The following is a 15,962-nucleotide window of genomic DNA, read 5'->3' as shown; positions in this document are numbered from 1 at the left end:
CCTGCTGCCACCACTGGGCCTTTGCATTTGCTGTTCCTTCTGCCTGGAATGCTTGTCCTCTGGAAATCTACATGACTCCCTCCTTCACCTCTTTCAGGCCTTTCCTTATATGTGACTTTCTCAGTGAGGTCTTCAAGCCTGACCATCCTATGTACAACGGCAACCCCTCCCCCTGCAACCCTCTCCCTGCTTTATTTTGTATTTTTCTCCCATCTCAAGCGCACTTATCTGTATACAACACACTGTATATATTTCCTTATTTATTGTCTTCGATGTTAGTCTCTCACCCAAAAGAACATGAGCTGCAAGGTAACAGAAACCTTTCTGTCTTGGTCCCTGTGTTATCTCGGGGCCTGGAACAGGACCTGGCATGCAATAAATATTTAAGTGAATGTACCAACAATGATGCTCTATTCTAATAACCAAGGAAAGTGGATGATACTGTAGCCCACAAGGGTCGCAGCCTCATAAACATCATGTTGGGTGAAAGAATCCAGATGCAAAAACATAATACTGTCTGGTATCATTTATATAAAGTTCAAAAGCAGGAAAAACAAGTTACAGTGATAGGAGCCAGGATAGAGGTTACAACAGGGGAAGAGGTCAGAGGTAGTGACCAGGAAGGGGTACAAAGGGGATTTCTGGGGTGCTAATATGTTCTATTTTTTTTTATCTGAGTGGTGGTTACATGGGTGTGAATACCTTGTGAAAACTGGTCAAGCTAAACACTTATGGTATTTGCATTTTCCCTTACGCTTGTTGTATTTCAATAGAAATTTATTTTTAAAAGACGCTACAGAGGTATGCTTTTTAGCATGGTGAGACATCATGATATACGGCTAAATTTAAAAAGTAGGTTGCTTTTCAACAGGAACACCAAGACAAGCGAAGGGGGGAAAGTAGTCTTTTCAACAAATGGTGCTGGGAAAATTGCACCATTTGCCACATGCACAAGAATGAATTTGGTCCCCCGCCTCATATCTGCAAAAATTAATTCAAAGTGGATCAAAGACTTAAATGTAAGAGCTAAAACAAAAAACTCGTAGAAGTTGGTATAGGTGTGAATCTTCATGACCTGTCATGTCTCAGTATAACCATAGCAGTGCCCACTCCCCTCCAGTCTCTGGCCCCAATTTTAAAATCCCACAGTATTGGCTGATTCAGTCTGAGGAGCACTGACTCTTGATCTCCCGGTCACGAGTTCGAGCCCCACATTGGGTGTAGAGATTACTAAAATAAATAAATAAACTTTAAAAATTCCACAGTATTAAGCCCCTTTGAAGGTTTTTTTTTTGAAAAATAATTTTTTATAACAATATTAGGTTCAGGTGCACAACATAATGACTCAGTGTTTGTATGTATTATGAAATGATGATGACAATAAGTCTAATCATAGAACATAGTGAAAGAATTGTTTTTCTTGTGATGAGAACTTTTAAGATCTACTCTCTTAACAACTTCCCAATGTATGATATAGTATTATTAACTGCAGTCATCATGCTGTACTTTATATCCTCATGATTTATTTATTTTTATAACTGGAAATTTGTACCTTTTGACTCCCTTCACCAATTTCACACACACCCCCACCAATCCATTCTCTGTATCTATGAGCTTTTTTTCCAGTATTAATTTCACATATAAGAGATCGCCCAGTGTTTGCCTGATCTTTTCCACATAGCATGTGAAAGTTCCACTCATGTTGTTGCAAATAGCAATATCTCATTCTTTTTTGTGGCTGAATAATATTGCATTGTATCCAGATCCCACATTTTCTTTACCCATTCATCCATCCACAGACAGGTTGTTTCCATGTCTTGGCTGTGGTAAATAATGCTACAATGAACATGGGATGCAGATCTTTTGTCAAATTCGTGTTTTCATTGTCTTCAGATAAATACCCAGAAGTGGAATTGCTGGATCATATGGTAGTAGAAACTTTGAGAGTTTTTTTTTTTTTTAATTTATTTAGAGAGAGAGCCCGTGGGAATGGGGGGGGGGGGGGGAGGGGGAGGGAGAGAGAGAATTTCAAACAGACCCTGAGCTGAGTGCAGAGCCTGACACGGTGCTCGATCTCACGACCCTGAGATCACGACCTGAGCTGAAACCAAGAGTCGGATGCTCAACCGACTGAGCCACGCAGGCGCCCCGGAACCTTTGAGAGTTTTAAAAGGTTTATGTGTGTCCACCCAGCTGTGGAAAAACAAGATTGACAGGACCAGATTTTGCATCACCTATGAACACCTCATTTGTTTGGGTTTTCTTTGCCACACTTGTGGGGACACACCTCTATCGAAGGGGGTATGTCAGTGTTGGAGTCTCGAGCTCGTCAGATACCCAGAGGTTTCAGTGGTGAGTGGCAGTGGCCAACACTCAGTTACTTGCCCAGTGATGCTAGAAGGATCCTTCAGTTAGTCTCACGTTGCAATTAGGGAAAGCAGATTCAGAGAGGGGCAGTGGCCTGCCGAGGTCACACGGCTGAGTCATGGATCCAATCGCCCCTGCTCCGCACCCACCCACTCACTCGTGCCTCACACAATTGCCGAACACCCACTACGTGGCAGGTGCTGGGGTCGGCACTGGGGACAGAATGCTGACACAGGAAAGACCCCGTCATCATGGCCTTGGAGACTGGCAATAAACAAGTAAACAAAGAAGCAAAACAATGGTAGGTCTTAACAGAGGGGTCACGGAGGGCCACGCCAGGGAGAGACAACCGAGCTGTGGGATGAGAAAGAGCCAGTTGTGGAAAGAACCAGGAGAGGGCCGTTGCTGGCTGAAGGGACCGCGAGGACAGGCCACGAGGCAGGCTGCGGGGAGAGCGCGGTCCGGGCGGGCTGGCGGGTGGCAACTCTGGGAGTGGCACGGGGCGAGACGAGGTCAGGAAGCCAGCAAGGGGCAGGTCCGGAGGCCTCCGGACAGAGGTTGAACCTACTCTGCCTGAGGGAGGAAGTCACTGAAAGGTCCAAGCCGTCTGAATTCTAGAAGAGACACCCAGACTCTGAGACACCAGCATTTCCCTTTGGTGCCCACTCCTCAGGCTCTGGGGTCAGGCCGGCAGTGGGGGGACACCCAGTCTGTGCCCCCTGTGTCAGCGGGGCCTCGCCTGCCCTTTACCTAAAACACACAGCTCTGTGCGGCACAGAAGAGCCGACACCCGGTAAGGGGCCCGCCATGGCCACTCTGGTCCAGCTAGGTCCCTTCCACGGCAGCCAGACACCCTTGCGTGTTGGGGGCTTTCCAGAGAACACCTCCTTCACCCAGAAGAGGAAGCAGTAGCTTCCACACACCCCTCCCCCCATCCGCTGGCTGCCTCGTGAGAGGCTCGAAGACTCCAGGCCCAGGCAGATGGAAGAAGGACTTCCAGCGACGCTCGACACAGAGGAAGCGTTCCCCACCGCCACCCCCCAACACCCCCCCTCCGCCCCGGCCATGCCAGGCCCTCTGCGGGGCGGTGGGGGGCAGAGGTGAGTGAGGGTCGGTCCCTGCACACGGGCTTGCGGGCCAGAGGCACACCGTTCAGGCCACTCCCCCTGGACACCCCAGACCCTGACATACGCCGATACCCTTCTCACAGCGACCACACTGCTGAGCTGTGGGATTGGATGGCCATTTCAGTAAACAAGGCCAGTAAACGTGGAGGGAAAAGCACTGGGCCTCCCTACCTCACGCCATACACAAACATCTACTCTACAGGCATTGGAGAACCCCAAATGAGAAAGGCACACTAGAAAGGTGTTGAGAAACAGCAGGAATTGCCAGCACCTTTTTCAGTGCTTGCTAGGGACCAGCATTGTTCTAAGGGCTTTGCACACTGTAACTCAGCAGAAGCCACTCAGTGGCTTGCCAAGTGGTTGCAGAAGCAACGAGAAAGAACAATAGAAGAGAAATCTCTCCTCAATCTCTCTCTTAAGGTATGACATGGGCTGTGAAAGCCAAGACTGATATGGTTGAATACTTTCAAGTTGGCAATTTCTATTCATCCAAAGACCCTATTTAGAGAGTGCAATGCAAACCACAGGATGGGAAAGAATACTGAAAACCACATAGACCTTACAAACCATGAAGAAAATAAGCAATGAGCAAGGGGAGGGGGGCGCTCAGTCGGTGAAGAGTCCCACTCTTGGTTTCAGCTCAGGGCATGATCTCAGGGTTGTGAGATCCAGCCCTGCATCAGGCTCTGCACTCAGCATGGAGTCTGCTTGAGATTCTCTCTCTCTCCCTCTGCCCTTCTCCCCTAAATTAATTAATTATTTAGATATTTTTAAAAAATGAGCAATGGACTTACCACAATAGCTAAACTGTGGAAAGAGCCAAGATGTCCATCAACAGATGAATGGATAAAGAAGATATGGTATATATATACAATGGAATATTATGCAGCCATCAAAAGGAATGAGATCTTGCCATTTGCAACGACGTGGATGGAACTGGAGGGTGTTATTCTGAACGAAATAAGTCAATCAGAGAAAGACATGTATCATATGACCTCACTGATATGAGGAATTCTTAATTGCAGGAAACAAACTGAGGGTTGCTGGAGTGGGGGGTGGGGTGGGAGGGATGGGGTGACTGGGTGATAGACACTGGGGAGGGTATGTGCTCTGGTAAGCGCTGTGAATTGTGCAAGACTGTTGAATCTCAGATCTGTACCTCTGAAGCAAATAGTGCAGTATATGTTAAGAAAAAAAAAAAAAGACCCAAGTGGAAAAAAAAAAAAAAGAAGAAGAAGATGGCAGGAGGGGAAGAATGAAGGGGGGAAATCGGAGGGGGAGATGAACCATGAGAGACGATGGACTCTGAAAAACAGACTGAGGGTTCTAGAGGGGAGGGGGGATGGGAGGATGGGTTAGCCTGGTGATGGGTATTGAGCAGGGCACGTTCTGCATGGAGCACTGGGTGTTATGCACAAACAATGAATCATGGAACACTACATTAAAACTAACGATCTAATGTATGGTGATTAACATAACAATAAAAAATTTAAAGAAAATAAAAATGAGCAATGGACTTGAACAGAGGATATAAAGATTGAAACTAAGCCCATGAAAAGATACTCTACATCACTCCTTATTAGGGAAATGCAACTTAAAACCATAATGAGATGTCACTACACACCCACTAGAATGACTACAATAAGAAAATACTGACCACATCCAGTGTAGGTGGGGTTGTGGAACACCTAGAATTCACAGGCACTGTGGCGGTGGGTGGGAGCACAGAAACACAGCCACGGGGGGAAACCTTTGCCATAATCCAGGAGAGTTGAAAGCTATTCAGCGATTCATACTCTAAGACCCAGGGATTTCACCTTACATAAACATGTGCACTTGGATAAACGTAGAAGAATATTCCCAGCAGCATTGATCACAGTGGCCCAAACTAGAAACAACCCAAAAGTGCATTCACAGACCAAAAAGAAAAAGAAAAAAGGAGAAATAATGATGTATTCAAATAATGTAGCAACACAACAACAAAAATGAAAAAACTCTAGCTACACACACATACAAATTGATGAATCTTATACACAGAAATGTTGAACAAAGGAAGCAAGACACCAAAGCATACAAACACTATGCGTGGCTCAATTTTACAAAATTCCAAGATAGGGAAAATTAAGCTCTATTGTTTCGGGGTCTATTCAAAGATCGTAAATTTACAAAGAAAAGCAGAGAAGTGACCCCAGTCAGAATTCGGAGTGGGACTGCCTCTAATGGGGAAGAAGGGGATCATAGCTGAGAAGAGACACATGGTGGCCTTCTTGGGGGCTATCTATTTTTTTTGTTGTTTTGTCCCAGTCTCCTGTCCTCAAGGTCACAAATACTAGTGGCCATGAATCACATCACAGCCCAGAGGTCTGACTTCCCCGGTACTTTCTGTTGGGAGAATTGGATGCAGTTTTGCTCAGAGAAAGGCACCAAATGGAACTGAGAGCTTACCCCATTTCCCTTCCACGTGAGGCACTGGCTCTGTGCTCCAAACCTCAGTTTCCCCACTTCTCAGTGAAACATGAGGGCCCCCATCAGGCCTAGCTCATAGGGGAGAATAATGAATGTTAAAGAGGGATGGGGGATACTGTTGGAATGCCAGAGATTATCTGGGACTCTGAGGGACAGCCAAGCTAGCTGCAAGGCTGTGTGAGGCCCAACTGGATCCCTCAGAACTAGGGCTCTCGGGGCCTGGTCCTGCCTTGCCCTGTTCTGCCCTGCCCCTGCCCTGTGGGACCCCGTCAGCAGGGTTCAACGTACTGTCTGTCATCAGCCAATGGGCTGGGGCACCAAGAGCGGGTCACACAGCCTATTTCCTGTTTTCAAACGGGGAACTTAGAAGCTGCAGCTCGCTGGAGCCTGGAACAGAGGGGAGCTGAAGACGGCCATGTGATACTCTTCCGGGACCCCTGGACCCACACAGGGCCAGAGAAGCTTCAGGTCAGTGTTTGATCCCAACCTCAGTGAGTCTCTGCCCGCCCCCACCCCGTGGCCTGAGCCCCCGCCCCCTGTGGCCCTCCCTCACTACCTGCTGGGGGCAGGGCGGGGTAGGGAAGGGTTGGTGACAGCCTCTAAGTGTAGGGCTCTCCTTAGCTCATTGGGGTAGAGCAGGAAGCAGCTCCCTGACCCTCCATCACCTCAATTCTTTTGAGATACTTCGACGACCCCTCTTGAGGCTGGGGAATAAGTCACCACACCGGTGTTTCTCAAAAATTGGTGCCAGAGAACTCCAGTGTCGGTATAGCCCTGGGGAATAGTGCAACAGGCAGAATCCAGGGCCCATCCCCAGACCTGCCAGATGGGACTCTCTGATGTCAAGAGCCAGGAAACCTGCTTGTTACAATCTCCCAGCACCCCCATCCCCCTGGGGGATTCCCAAATGTGAGTGTGCCCACCCAGCGTCTCAGTCCGATGGAAAGTCCTCTGCAGCCCCCTCAGGAAGATAGCATGGGCTCAGAATGTAGCCCAGTGTAGCCATCAGAAGGCCTGGCCATGGGGGGCAGCCCTCGGAGGGAAGAGTGGTGCTCAGGGCCTGGGAGGGAAGGAGCAGAATGTCTGCACACACACACAGCTGGAGGGGGAGGGGGCTGGGCTGGATGGGGAGGGGGCTGGGAAGCTGCTCTGTCTCCTGGGCCGAGCACAGGACCCCCATCCAAGAGCACCAACATTTGCAGGATTTTCTTGTCAAATCTAGAAATCTTTGCTATACAGGGTATGGAGAGGGGAAAGAAGTACCCATGGAACCCCATGTGTCATTATCCCCAAAGAGCTTTTGGAGTGACAGGCTGTTTTCCCCATTTCACAGATGAGGAGACTGAGGCCTAGAGAGGAACAGGAAGATGGCCAAGTCTCCATGCAGGCACCAGTGCATGACTTTCTCCTTTTCACTCCCCTCATGGTGACTCCCAAACAACCCTGTAGGAGAAAACATAAGGGAACTGGCTTTGGCTGCTGAATTTGATTTTTATTCAAAGCCCTGGGTTCACACTCAGCTCTCCCGGGTCTTTACTGGTACATCCAGCCAAGGCCATGATTCCTGGGGTCTCACAGGGTCTCTGGGAGAACTGTGCCCTGCTTCTGACCTGGCACCAGCCGCCTGAACAGGACAGCAGAGCTGGAAGGGCTGGGACAACTGAGGCTTGCCATCACCCATTCTACAGATGAGCTAACTGAGGCAGGGACATAGGAGTGCCCACAGGAAACACTGGGCTTCCAAGAACCCTGGCCACCCAGAGTCCACTATGTAATAGAGCATGCAGACCTTGCCAGGGCACCTATCAGGATATAGAGAACTTGTCCCCTACCAACCACTGTCTTGTCGGCAGGACAGAGCTTGAGGCCACACTTCTCAGGTGGGGACACCAAGGCCTGGAGATAATAAAGAACTTGCATATGGACCCACAGTTGGTCAGGATGGAAGGCCTGACTCCTTAAGGAGAGAAGCACAAACGAGGTGTGCAGGCTCTAGCGGGCTCAAGTGTGTGCAGCCCTGGGCCAGCCATGCCCTTGCTCTGTGCCTCAGTTTCCCCATCTATATAAAGTAAGGTTGGACGGAGGTTCCCGGGGAGACACGCGCTGGGCAATGGCACAGAACCACCTGGAGAATGGCCCAGGGTTCCTTTCACCTGAGCCAGCAAGAGCTGCCCCCCGAAGGAGGCACCCTGGCCCCCGCTGACCTCAGCTCTCCCCAGGCCAGGCCTGTCCAGGGGACCCCTCAGCCCTGGAGGTGGGATGGGCTCAGTCACACCCAGGGACAGAGCTGGGACTCTGTTATGGCAGCAGTAATCCCATCCCCTCTAGGCCATAGTCAGCAGAAGGGTTCAGACACGGGGCCGGGAATGTAGCAGACCCGGCAGACCAGAGTTCGCGTCCCAGCTCTGCCCCGTGTGCCCCTTGCAGCTCCTCCCTCGGATCGAGTGAAGAAGGACATAAGATCGCTTGCACCCTTCTGATTGCAGATTTCTGTGCCAAAGGGGTGCCCCAGCTACTCGCTCCATCTGAGCTAATATTCTCATCATCCCGTTTCTAATTTGTCTATTCCAATTTACACCTTAATTTAGAATCACTGATTTTCAAATATTTCTCCAAGTATTATCAGGTGTCCAATATCAATAGCAGGGACTATTATACAGCGCCTGGTGTGTGCGGAGCCCTGAGCACGGTCTCCCCAACCTGGAACCGTCACGCCAGCCTCGTGAAGGCAGGTTCCGTTCTTATACCCATCTTATGGGAAAGTGAGGCACAGAGAATTGCGGGCACCAGGTCCTCTCGTTCACGGATCTGGGTCACAGAGTTACTGCATAAAATAGCCCCCGGCCCTCCTGCTGCTTGCCCTCCCCTGGCCCCGAGGAGGGGTTCCACCTGCGTCCCTGTGCTTCACCTACTAGCCTTCAGATCGTGGGCAGCCCCAAGTCTTGGTTCTTTTATCGTAAGATGGAGGTAAGACTCCTTCTGCACATGGAGTCAGTTACGTGAGCGAGTGGGTGTTGAAGGCAGAGCGCACAAACTGACCCGTCACAGACATTCGGCTTTGCTTGTGGGGCAGGCTCAGCAGCCACGTCACCTTGGGCTAAACCTCAGTTTCCTCTTCTGTGATTGGGAGTCACGAAAGATTTTTGTGGGTCTGAAATAAGTGGATGTGAAGAACCTAGGTGTCTATGAAGTGTGTTCCACAAGTCGTCAGTAAGTGTTTGCTTAGAGAGGGAGAGATGGGAAGGATACATCCCTGGACCCCTACTTTGGGCCCTGAGATTTTATTTACACGTGGAACATAAATGGAGTATTGGAATGTTCTTCAGACAAGCCGGCATCTTTCTCCCAAGTAATCCCGAAAGCCACTACCTTGGCTTGAAATCACGGCATTTAAAATTCAGAGAACTTGATCATAGAAGCATCGTAACAATAAGAGAAGGCCTTGGACTGATCAATCCAGCCAAGGGGCAGCAGACCCAAGCCTCGCATGTGACAGCTGGGCAGACAGCTAGGTGGGCAGGGGAGGGCTCAGCCATGGGGACTATGACACAGATCCTAGCACCCCAGGACCCACCAGGAACCCCAACGTGAGCGGGAAATCACTGTTGTCTCTTGCCCCCCTGGCAGCCTTGGAGCATGGCAAGTCCCAAGCACCCTGAGAGCCCTGGATGGACGGGACCCATAGCCAAGTGCACGGCTGGGACCAAGCAGGAAGCATCAGCCGCTGGCCGAGACCTCCCGTGTCCAGGACCCGAAGGGCACTTAGGTGGGTTTGGGGCTTGGTCAGAGATAGAGGTTTGAAGATATTCGGAATCCAAACATTGGGTACTTCAACAGGTGCCATGGGAAAGGGGGTAGCTTTCTCAACTTGGCACAAGAACTTGGTGCCTGTTGTTTTTCTGGGAGAAGGTCCCAGGAATCATAAGGGTACATCGAGGAAAGAAAGGGCAGGAAGCCAGTAAGGTGTTGATTACTGCTGCGGGCAACTGGGTTCAGTCCCAGCGGGGGTCTTCTGCAAGCCGTAGGGAACGTATCTCAGCGTTGTCCCATCCAGGAGGCGAGGAGGCCAGGCTACTACCCACCAGCCCGCCAGTCCCATCCTTCATCCAGCTCCAGAACAGGCTGCTTTAGCTCAAGAAAGCCCCCTGTGTGAGAGCCCTAGGTGCCTCTAGTAGGAAGCCGGGGCGGGGGGGGGGGGGGGGGGGGGGGCGGCGGCGGACATTGCAGAGCACTGAGTGCGAAGCAGCCCAGCCCCGCGCTGACTGTGTCCACCGCAGCGCCATCTCCTGGAGCAAACTGATTTGCTCATTCATGCGGTGGTTCAGTCCGAGCCTATGCCTGCTCTGTCCTTGGCCCCCGGGGGGAAACAGGAACCAATCCAACACTGCTGGCCCTCAAGGTCGGTGGGGAAACAGATCTGTGAAAAATAATTCGAGATGTCACCAGAAAGGTTGTAGGGAAAAGGTGGGAGGCTCTTACTCTAATGTGAGGGGACAGTCGAAGTGACATGTGTGCTGGGTCTTGAAAGACACCACGGAGAAGGGACACCCCGCCCCCCCGGGGGGCCCCACATCCTTTGAAATAAAATGCACAATGATCGGTGCATTTTGGTGGGGAAGGATTCTAATCTTTCCCGAGATGATCAGAATGGCCCCCGGGGCACCTGAGGGCTAAGAGACGCTGTGAGTTTTCCAGGTAGGGAAATAGGAGGGTTGCATTTAAGGCAGAAGGCCGTAGCACGTGCAAACAAAAGCAGGGAACGTGGGAAAGGAGATGAGACAGTGGGGAGGGGCCCACCAGGCTGAGCCTGGAGCCCAACATCCTCAATGGCTCCCTCCACTGGTCGCTGAGGCATGTGCTCAGGCTCCCCCCCCCCCCCCCACCACCACACCACACCGGGCGAGGACACCGTGTCAGTGCCCTAGGGAGTATAGAAAGGCACAGCCACCATCCCTGCTTCTCAGGAGCATGGGTCTCACAGTGGCCAGTCTGCAGGCCGGAGGTGGCTGGTGCAACACACACGTGCGGCATTTCCCAATGGAGAAACTTGCTGGGGGATGCGGGGCTATTCCAGGTTGCGGGTGGTGGGATGGCTGCAGTGGGGTTTGGGGCGCAGGAGTCTGGGTGGGCGGGGCCGGGGAGCGGGAAAGGCATGGCCCTTGCAGATTCGGACTTCCCATCCCCAACAGACCCAGCCATCTCCCCACACCCTTGTCCCCCAAGCGCACTGACCTGGTGCAAGTGCTGACGGGTGCCGTCCCTCCAGACGCTCACGGCGGCCCCAGCCCCAACTCCAGCATGACCACCGGGGAGCTGCAGGAGTACTGGCGGAAGGAGAAGCGCTGCTGGAGACGCGTCAAGCTGCTCTTTGAGGTCGCGTCCGCCCGCATCGAGGAGAGAAAAGTCTCCAAGTTTGTGGTAAGCTGAGATCAGACAGGGAGGGCGAGCCTTTCACCACTTCCTTCCCGGCCCTGGGCCTCAACTTGCCCCACTATGAAATGGGCCGACGCAGCTTGACTGACAGAGTTCTAACAGAGACAACGGTCAAAAAGCAAGATTTTGCGCTGGGCATTGTGTTAAGCACTGTGCGAATTGGAGAGGAGTGAGTCACGGTCCCTGATCCGGAGAAGGAACTAGCCCAGATGAATTCCACGGCAGCCAGAACTAGCCAGCTGTGTCCCTTCACCACAGTTTTTGGTATCCCCACTCATTTATATTATTAATAATAATTATATATTGCATAAAATAATGATAGATAATAATTAAGCTCTTTTTCTTTAAATCTGATTGCTTTTTTAAAAACACAAAATCACTATCTTTCAAAGGGAAACCAGTATCACATAGCATAAAGAAAAGGTAATCTTGAAAGTAAATAAGTGGCAAGGAAAGCTAAATGCTGTCATTAGATTCTAGCTGGTTACGCCATGGCTGGCGGCAAGCTCTGGGCTTGGGGGGCTGCTCTCTGTTAAAATGGAATTTGAGCCCTTGGCGGTGGGGGTGTGCAGGTCCACGTAGGAGCCACGCTCAACCTTTCTCCCCTCCTGGCCCCTTAACTGGGACCAGGATAACAATAGTGGGGGCTAAGTGCTGACTGCAAGTTGAATCCAGTCCCCCGTGGTTGCAGAGCGTTAACTCATTCCATCCTCACCCAGCGAGGGAGGTACTATTACTATCCTCATTTCCTGGACGGGAAAACTGAGGCCCCTTGCTGTTCAAGTACCCACCTAAGACCACACAGCTAGACCGTGGCGGGGCTGGAATTATAACCCAAGGAGCCTGAGCCCTCATTAGTATTCTCTAACTGCAAGAGAACTGAAAAGCCATCATCTCCTTACCATTGACCTTCACCGCGAGCATACCACCCAAAACCACCTCTCCCGTGTGGCCGGCTCGGGAAACGCAGACCGAACCCAAGCTCCCCAGTTCAGGAACCCGAGGCCCAGTTTTGACGATGGAAAGTCCGGAGCACCCCCAGGCGCCCTGCGTCACCTGCTTCTGTGCTCCTAGTCCCACGAGCCGCCTCCGTGCGGCTGTGTTTGTTACTCTCGCGTGGCCTCTTGTCACGAATCGCTTGTACAGCTCAGCCAATGCTGATAGCAATTTACAACAGAATTGCATGGAACGGGGGGCGCCTGGGTGGCTCAGTCGGTTAAGCGGCTGCCTTCGGCTCAGGTCATGATCCTGGAGTCCTGGGATCGAGCCCCGCGTCGGGCTCCCTGCTCAGCGGGGAGTCTGCTTCTCCCTCTCCCTCTGCCTGCTTCTCTGCCTACTTGTGCTCTCTATCTGTCAAATAAATAAAAAAAATCTAAAAAAAAAAAAAAAAGAATTGCATGGAACGGTAACCCATTTTCGGGCTCCGCTTTAAATGATCATCATTATTTTTATCTGCCGGGGCTCACTCTGCCGGGGAAAACCTTCCATTAGGATGTAGTCAAATGCGCTCTCTCTCTCTCTCTCTCTCTCCACTGCAGATGTACCAAATCGTCGTCATCCAGACAGGGAGTTTTGACAGCAACAAAGCCGTGCTGGAACGGCGGTATTCAGACTTTGAGATGCTCCAGAAAAGCCTCCTCAAGACGTTCAGGGAAGAGATCGAAGACATCGTCTTCCCCAAGAAGCACCTGATGGGCAACTTCACCGAGGAGATGATCTCCGAGCGCAAGCTGGCCTTCCAGGAGTACCTGAGCCTGCTCTACGCCATCCGCTGCGTGCGGCGCTCCCGCGAGTTCATCGACTTCTTCACGCGCCCCGAGCTCAGGGAGGCGTTCGGCTGCCTGCGCGGGGGGCAGTACGGCCGGGCCCTGGACATCCTGGTGCGCGTGGTGCCCCTGCAGGAGAAGCTGACGGCCCACTGCCCGGTGATGCTGGTCCCGGCGCTGTGCGCCATGCTCGTTTGCCACCGGGACCTGGAGCGGCCGGCCGAGGCGTTCGCGGCCGGGGAGAGGGCGCTCCAGTGCCTGCAGGCCCGAGAGGGCCACCGCTACTACGCCCCGCTGCTGGACGCCATGCTCCGCCTGGCCTACGCGCTGGGCAAGGACTTTGTGTCTCTGCAGGAAAAGCTGCAGGAGAGCCAGCTCCGCAAGCCCAGCCCCTGGGGCTTCACGCTGAAGGAGCTCACGGTCCGGGAGTATCTGTACTGAGCCCCTCTGGCGGGCGGGCCGGGGACTGCGGATGGCCGCGGCTCGCGGCGCTGTTTGGGAGGGGGGGGGGGGGGGGGGGGGGGGGGTCGTGTTTAGTGGGAGGAGCCACTTGAGGCTCTAACTTGCTGGGTGACCTCGGACAAGCCCCTCCTCTGATCCTCCGCATCCCCATCTGTGTGGATCGGAGGTGCTCCCCGGGGGTCCTCGGAAGCCTCTGCTTGCGTCGTGGGTCCCTTTGATGCCAGGCTCACCTCGTCTGGAAACCACAAACCGAGCTGCCAAAATGCCGGAGAGTAAGACCCAGCTTCCTGATGCTTTTGGGCGTCACTGGAGGGGAGGTTTACATTGCACGCCGTGGACAAAGCTTAACCCACTTCCTCCAGGCAGCTCTCCCCACCAGCTGTCTGTCTTTCCTCTCTGCGCCTCCTCCCTGGGCATTGCCTGCAAAGATCCCCACCATCATCCTAACTCTTCTAGCTCTTCTCTCTTAGCCTGTAGACCCGACTCAGCAAAACAAAAGCTCACCCATGGCTCCTCAAGGCCAGCTTGTCACCGGGGTGGGGTGTATGTTACCCTTTCAAGGGTGGGAGGATACCGGGCTAGAACGTCATCCTGTCATAAGATTCTGTGAAACAAGGCATTTTTAGGAAAAGAAGTTGCCAACAATTCTCTGGTTCGGATGCTGTAACTCAGTGTCCAGGTGGGTTTTCATTTATAAGGAACCTGGCCCTTGACGAGGCTCCCTGAGTTATATAGACATAGCCCCAAAAGGAGGTGGGGGATGAGACCCAGTGCGGCCTCTGGGAAGAACAGAGATTGAACGCTTAACACCTTCCCATTTGAGGAGCAATGTTCTTGGAACCCCTCTGATGGGTTGGGATGCCCTTGACTGAAGTCTGCTATCAGGAAAGGACACCAGGAGCCCAGAGTGGAGGGGGAGCCTGGACCTATAACCTAGGTTCAACACCGGCCCTGAAGCCAATGGTCCAGGCTGGTTTGGGGCAATATGTGCTTGAGGCTGGAAGTCCCTGAAGACCTAAACCATCTGGCTGAGTTTATCAGGGTGAAATAAAGAGCCTGTAACTTGGCATCCTCATGCGGGGCACCAGTTTGGCCTGTGCAGGGATCCAGGCTCAGCAAAGGGATCCCTGTAGCAGGGAAGGGGCCTTCACCAAACTGCACCAGAATGTGTTCAACAGCGACACAGTGTGGCAGCAGCTGGAGTGGCCCAATCAGGCTCTGCTCTGGAGGCGAGAAACAGCCTGACACCTTGGGACAAAGAAAGCCTCAGGTCTCTCAATTTACTGCAGGAGAAGGACACTTTGAGTGCAAGACGTTGGACCTCTTGAAAATCTGGGCATAGAGAAAATTAAAGTGTTCAGTGGAAAAATAAAAGGCCGTGACTCTATTTGCAATGGTAAAGAAGACCTTCCTGATTGTGTAAGTCATTTCATCAAATGTAAAATGCCACCTTGACTCTCAGGTGCCCCAAATAGTCACTCAGAAGGAAAAAAATGCCCAATCCGGGAAGTTTAATAGGAGTTTCCAGCAAGAAGCTGGGAGAGCAAAGAGGTAGCTCTCCACGTAAGGGTCGACGTGGGAGAAACCAGCTTCAGAGAAAGGGACAATCAAGAAAGGCGGGAATCAAATTTGGTGCGAGGTGAGGGGTGGGAATCTCCTCCTCAAATCCGAACTGCAAGGTTTGGGGTCTGAACACATACAGTGTGGTGCACAATACTTCAAGCAGAGAGGTGTCTTCTCCCTTCCCAGGTTTCCTCCTGTCCGCGTGCCCCCATCCAGGACCCAGGGAGCGCCAGGTAGGAGCGCCAGGTGGGAGCACCATGCCAGCCTCACCCAGGTCCAGGAACCCCATTCTGGGCACTCAGGCCCTAAGCCTGAGGGGGCTTGTTCCCATGAAGGCCTCCTGTTGGCTGGGGTCAAGTTACCTGGTGAGCCCACGTGCCTGGGATGCGGGTCTCTTGCCTGACCCCGAGCCAGGATGGGAGGATGGCACTGCGTGTGAAAACCCAGAGCTCCCCAGCACTTTTGGAGCCCAGCTGTGTGTCCCGGGCTTTCCTCATCACTGCCGGCCCAGCTCTGCTCAGGAGATATTCTTATCCTATCTTACCGATGAGGACACAGACACCCTGACGGCTGAAGTGACTTGCCCGAGGTCCCACAGCTCACAATGGGTAGAGCAGGAAATTAAACTCAGGCCGGTGTGACCCCCAGCCTGTGCCTTTCCCACTGAGCCCGACTTTGGAGGGGAGAGAGGAGAGGAGGCGGTAGGGATATGTCCCTGGTCCTCTCATCCTTAAAGGGCCCTTAAAGATCATTTCTCTCGTCTCTGTTTCTAGGTGGG

At 52.3% G+C, this 15,962-nt stretch overlaps 1 protein-coding gene across 1 annotated transcript; it reads left to right on the top strand.

The window, feature by feature from the left end:
* Window positions 1-6,332: 6,332 nt before the first annotated feature.
* On the top strand, window positions 6,333-13,609 carry SNX20 (sorting nexin 20). Its single transcript, XM_021704754.1, has 4 exons — window positions 6,333-6,428; window positions 9,588-9,726; window positions 11,227-11,378; window positions 12,932-13,609. Exons 2-4 carry the CDS (start codon window positions 9,597-9,599, stop codon window positions 13,598-13,600), a joined length of 951 nt encoding a protein of 316 aa, XP_021560429.1. The 5' UTR covers window positions 6,333-6,428; window positions 9,588-9,596; the 3' UTR covers window positions 13,601-13,609.
* The last annotated feature ends 2,353 nt before the right edge of the window (window positions 13,610-15,962 follow it).

The sequence above is a fragment of the Neomonachus schauinslandi genome, chromosome 16 (assembly GCF_002201575.2).
Source record: "Neomonachus schauinslandi chromosome 16, ASM220157v2, whole genome shotgun sequence".
Classification (NCBI taxonomy): Eukaryota; Metazoa; Chordata; class Mammalia; order Carnivora; family Phocidae; genus Neomonachus; species Neomonachus schauinslandi.
The sequence above is the reverse complement of the archived record's forward strand: the minus strand, read 5'-3'. Positions and strand labels throughout refer to the sequence as shown.

Excerpts from the sequence above, each read along its gene's own strand:
- SNX20 (XM_021704754.1), top strand. The coding sequence starts at position 9,597 with ATGGCAAGTCCCAAGCACCCTGAGAGCCCTGGATGGACGGGACCCATA. Across the intron at positions 9,727-11,226 it reads AGGACCCGAAGGGCACTTAG|ACGCTCACGGCGGCCCCAGC; the intron begins GTGGGTTTGGGG and ends CCGTCCCTCCAG. Across the intron at positions 11,379-12,931 it reads GAAAAGTCTCCAAGTTTGTG|ATGTACCAAATCGTCGTCAT; the intron begins GTAAGCTGAGAT and ends TCTCCACTGCAG.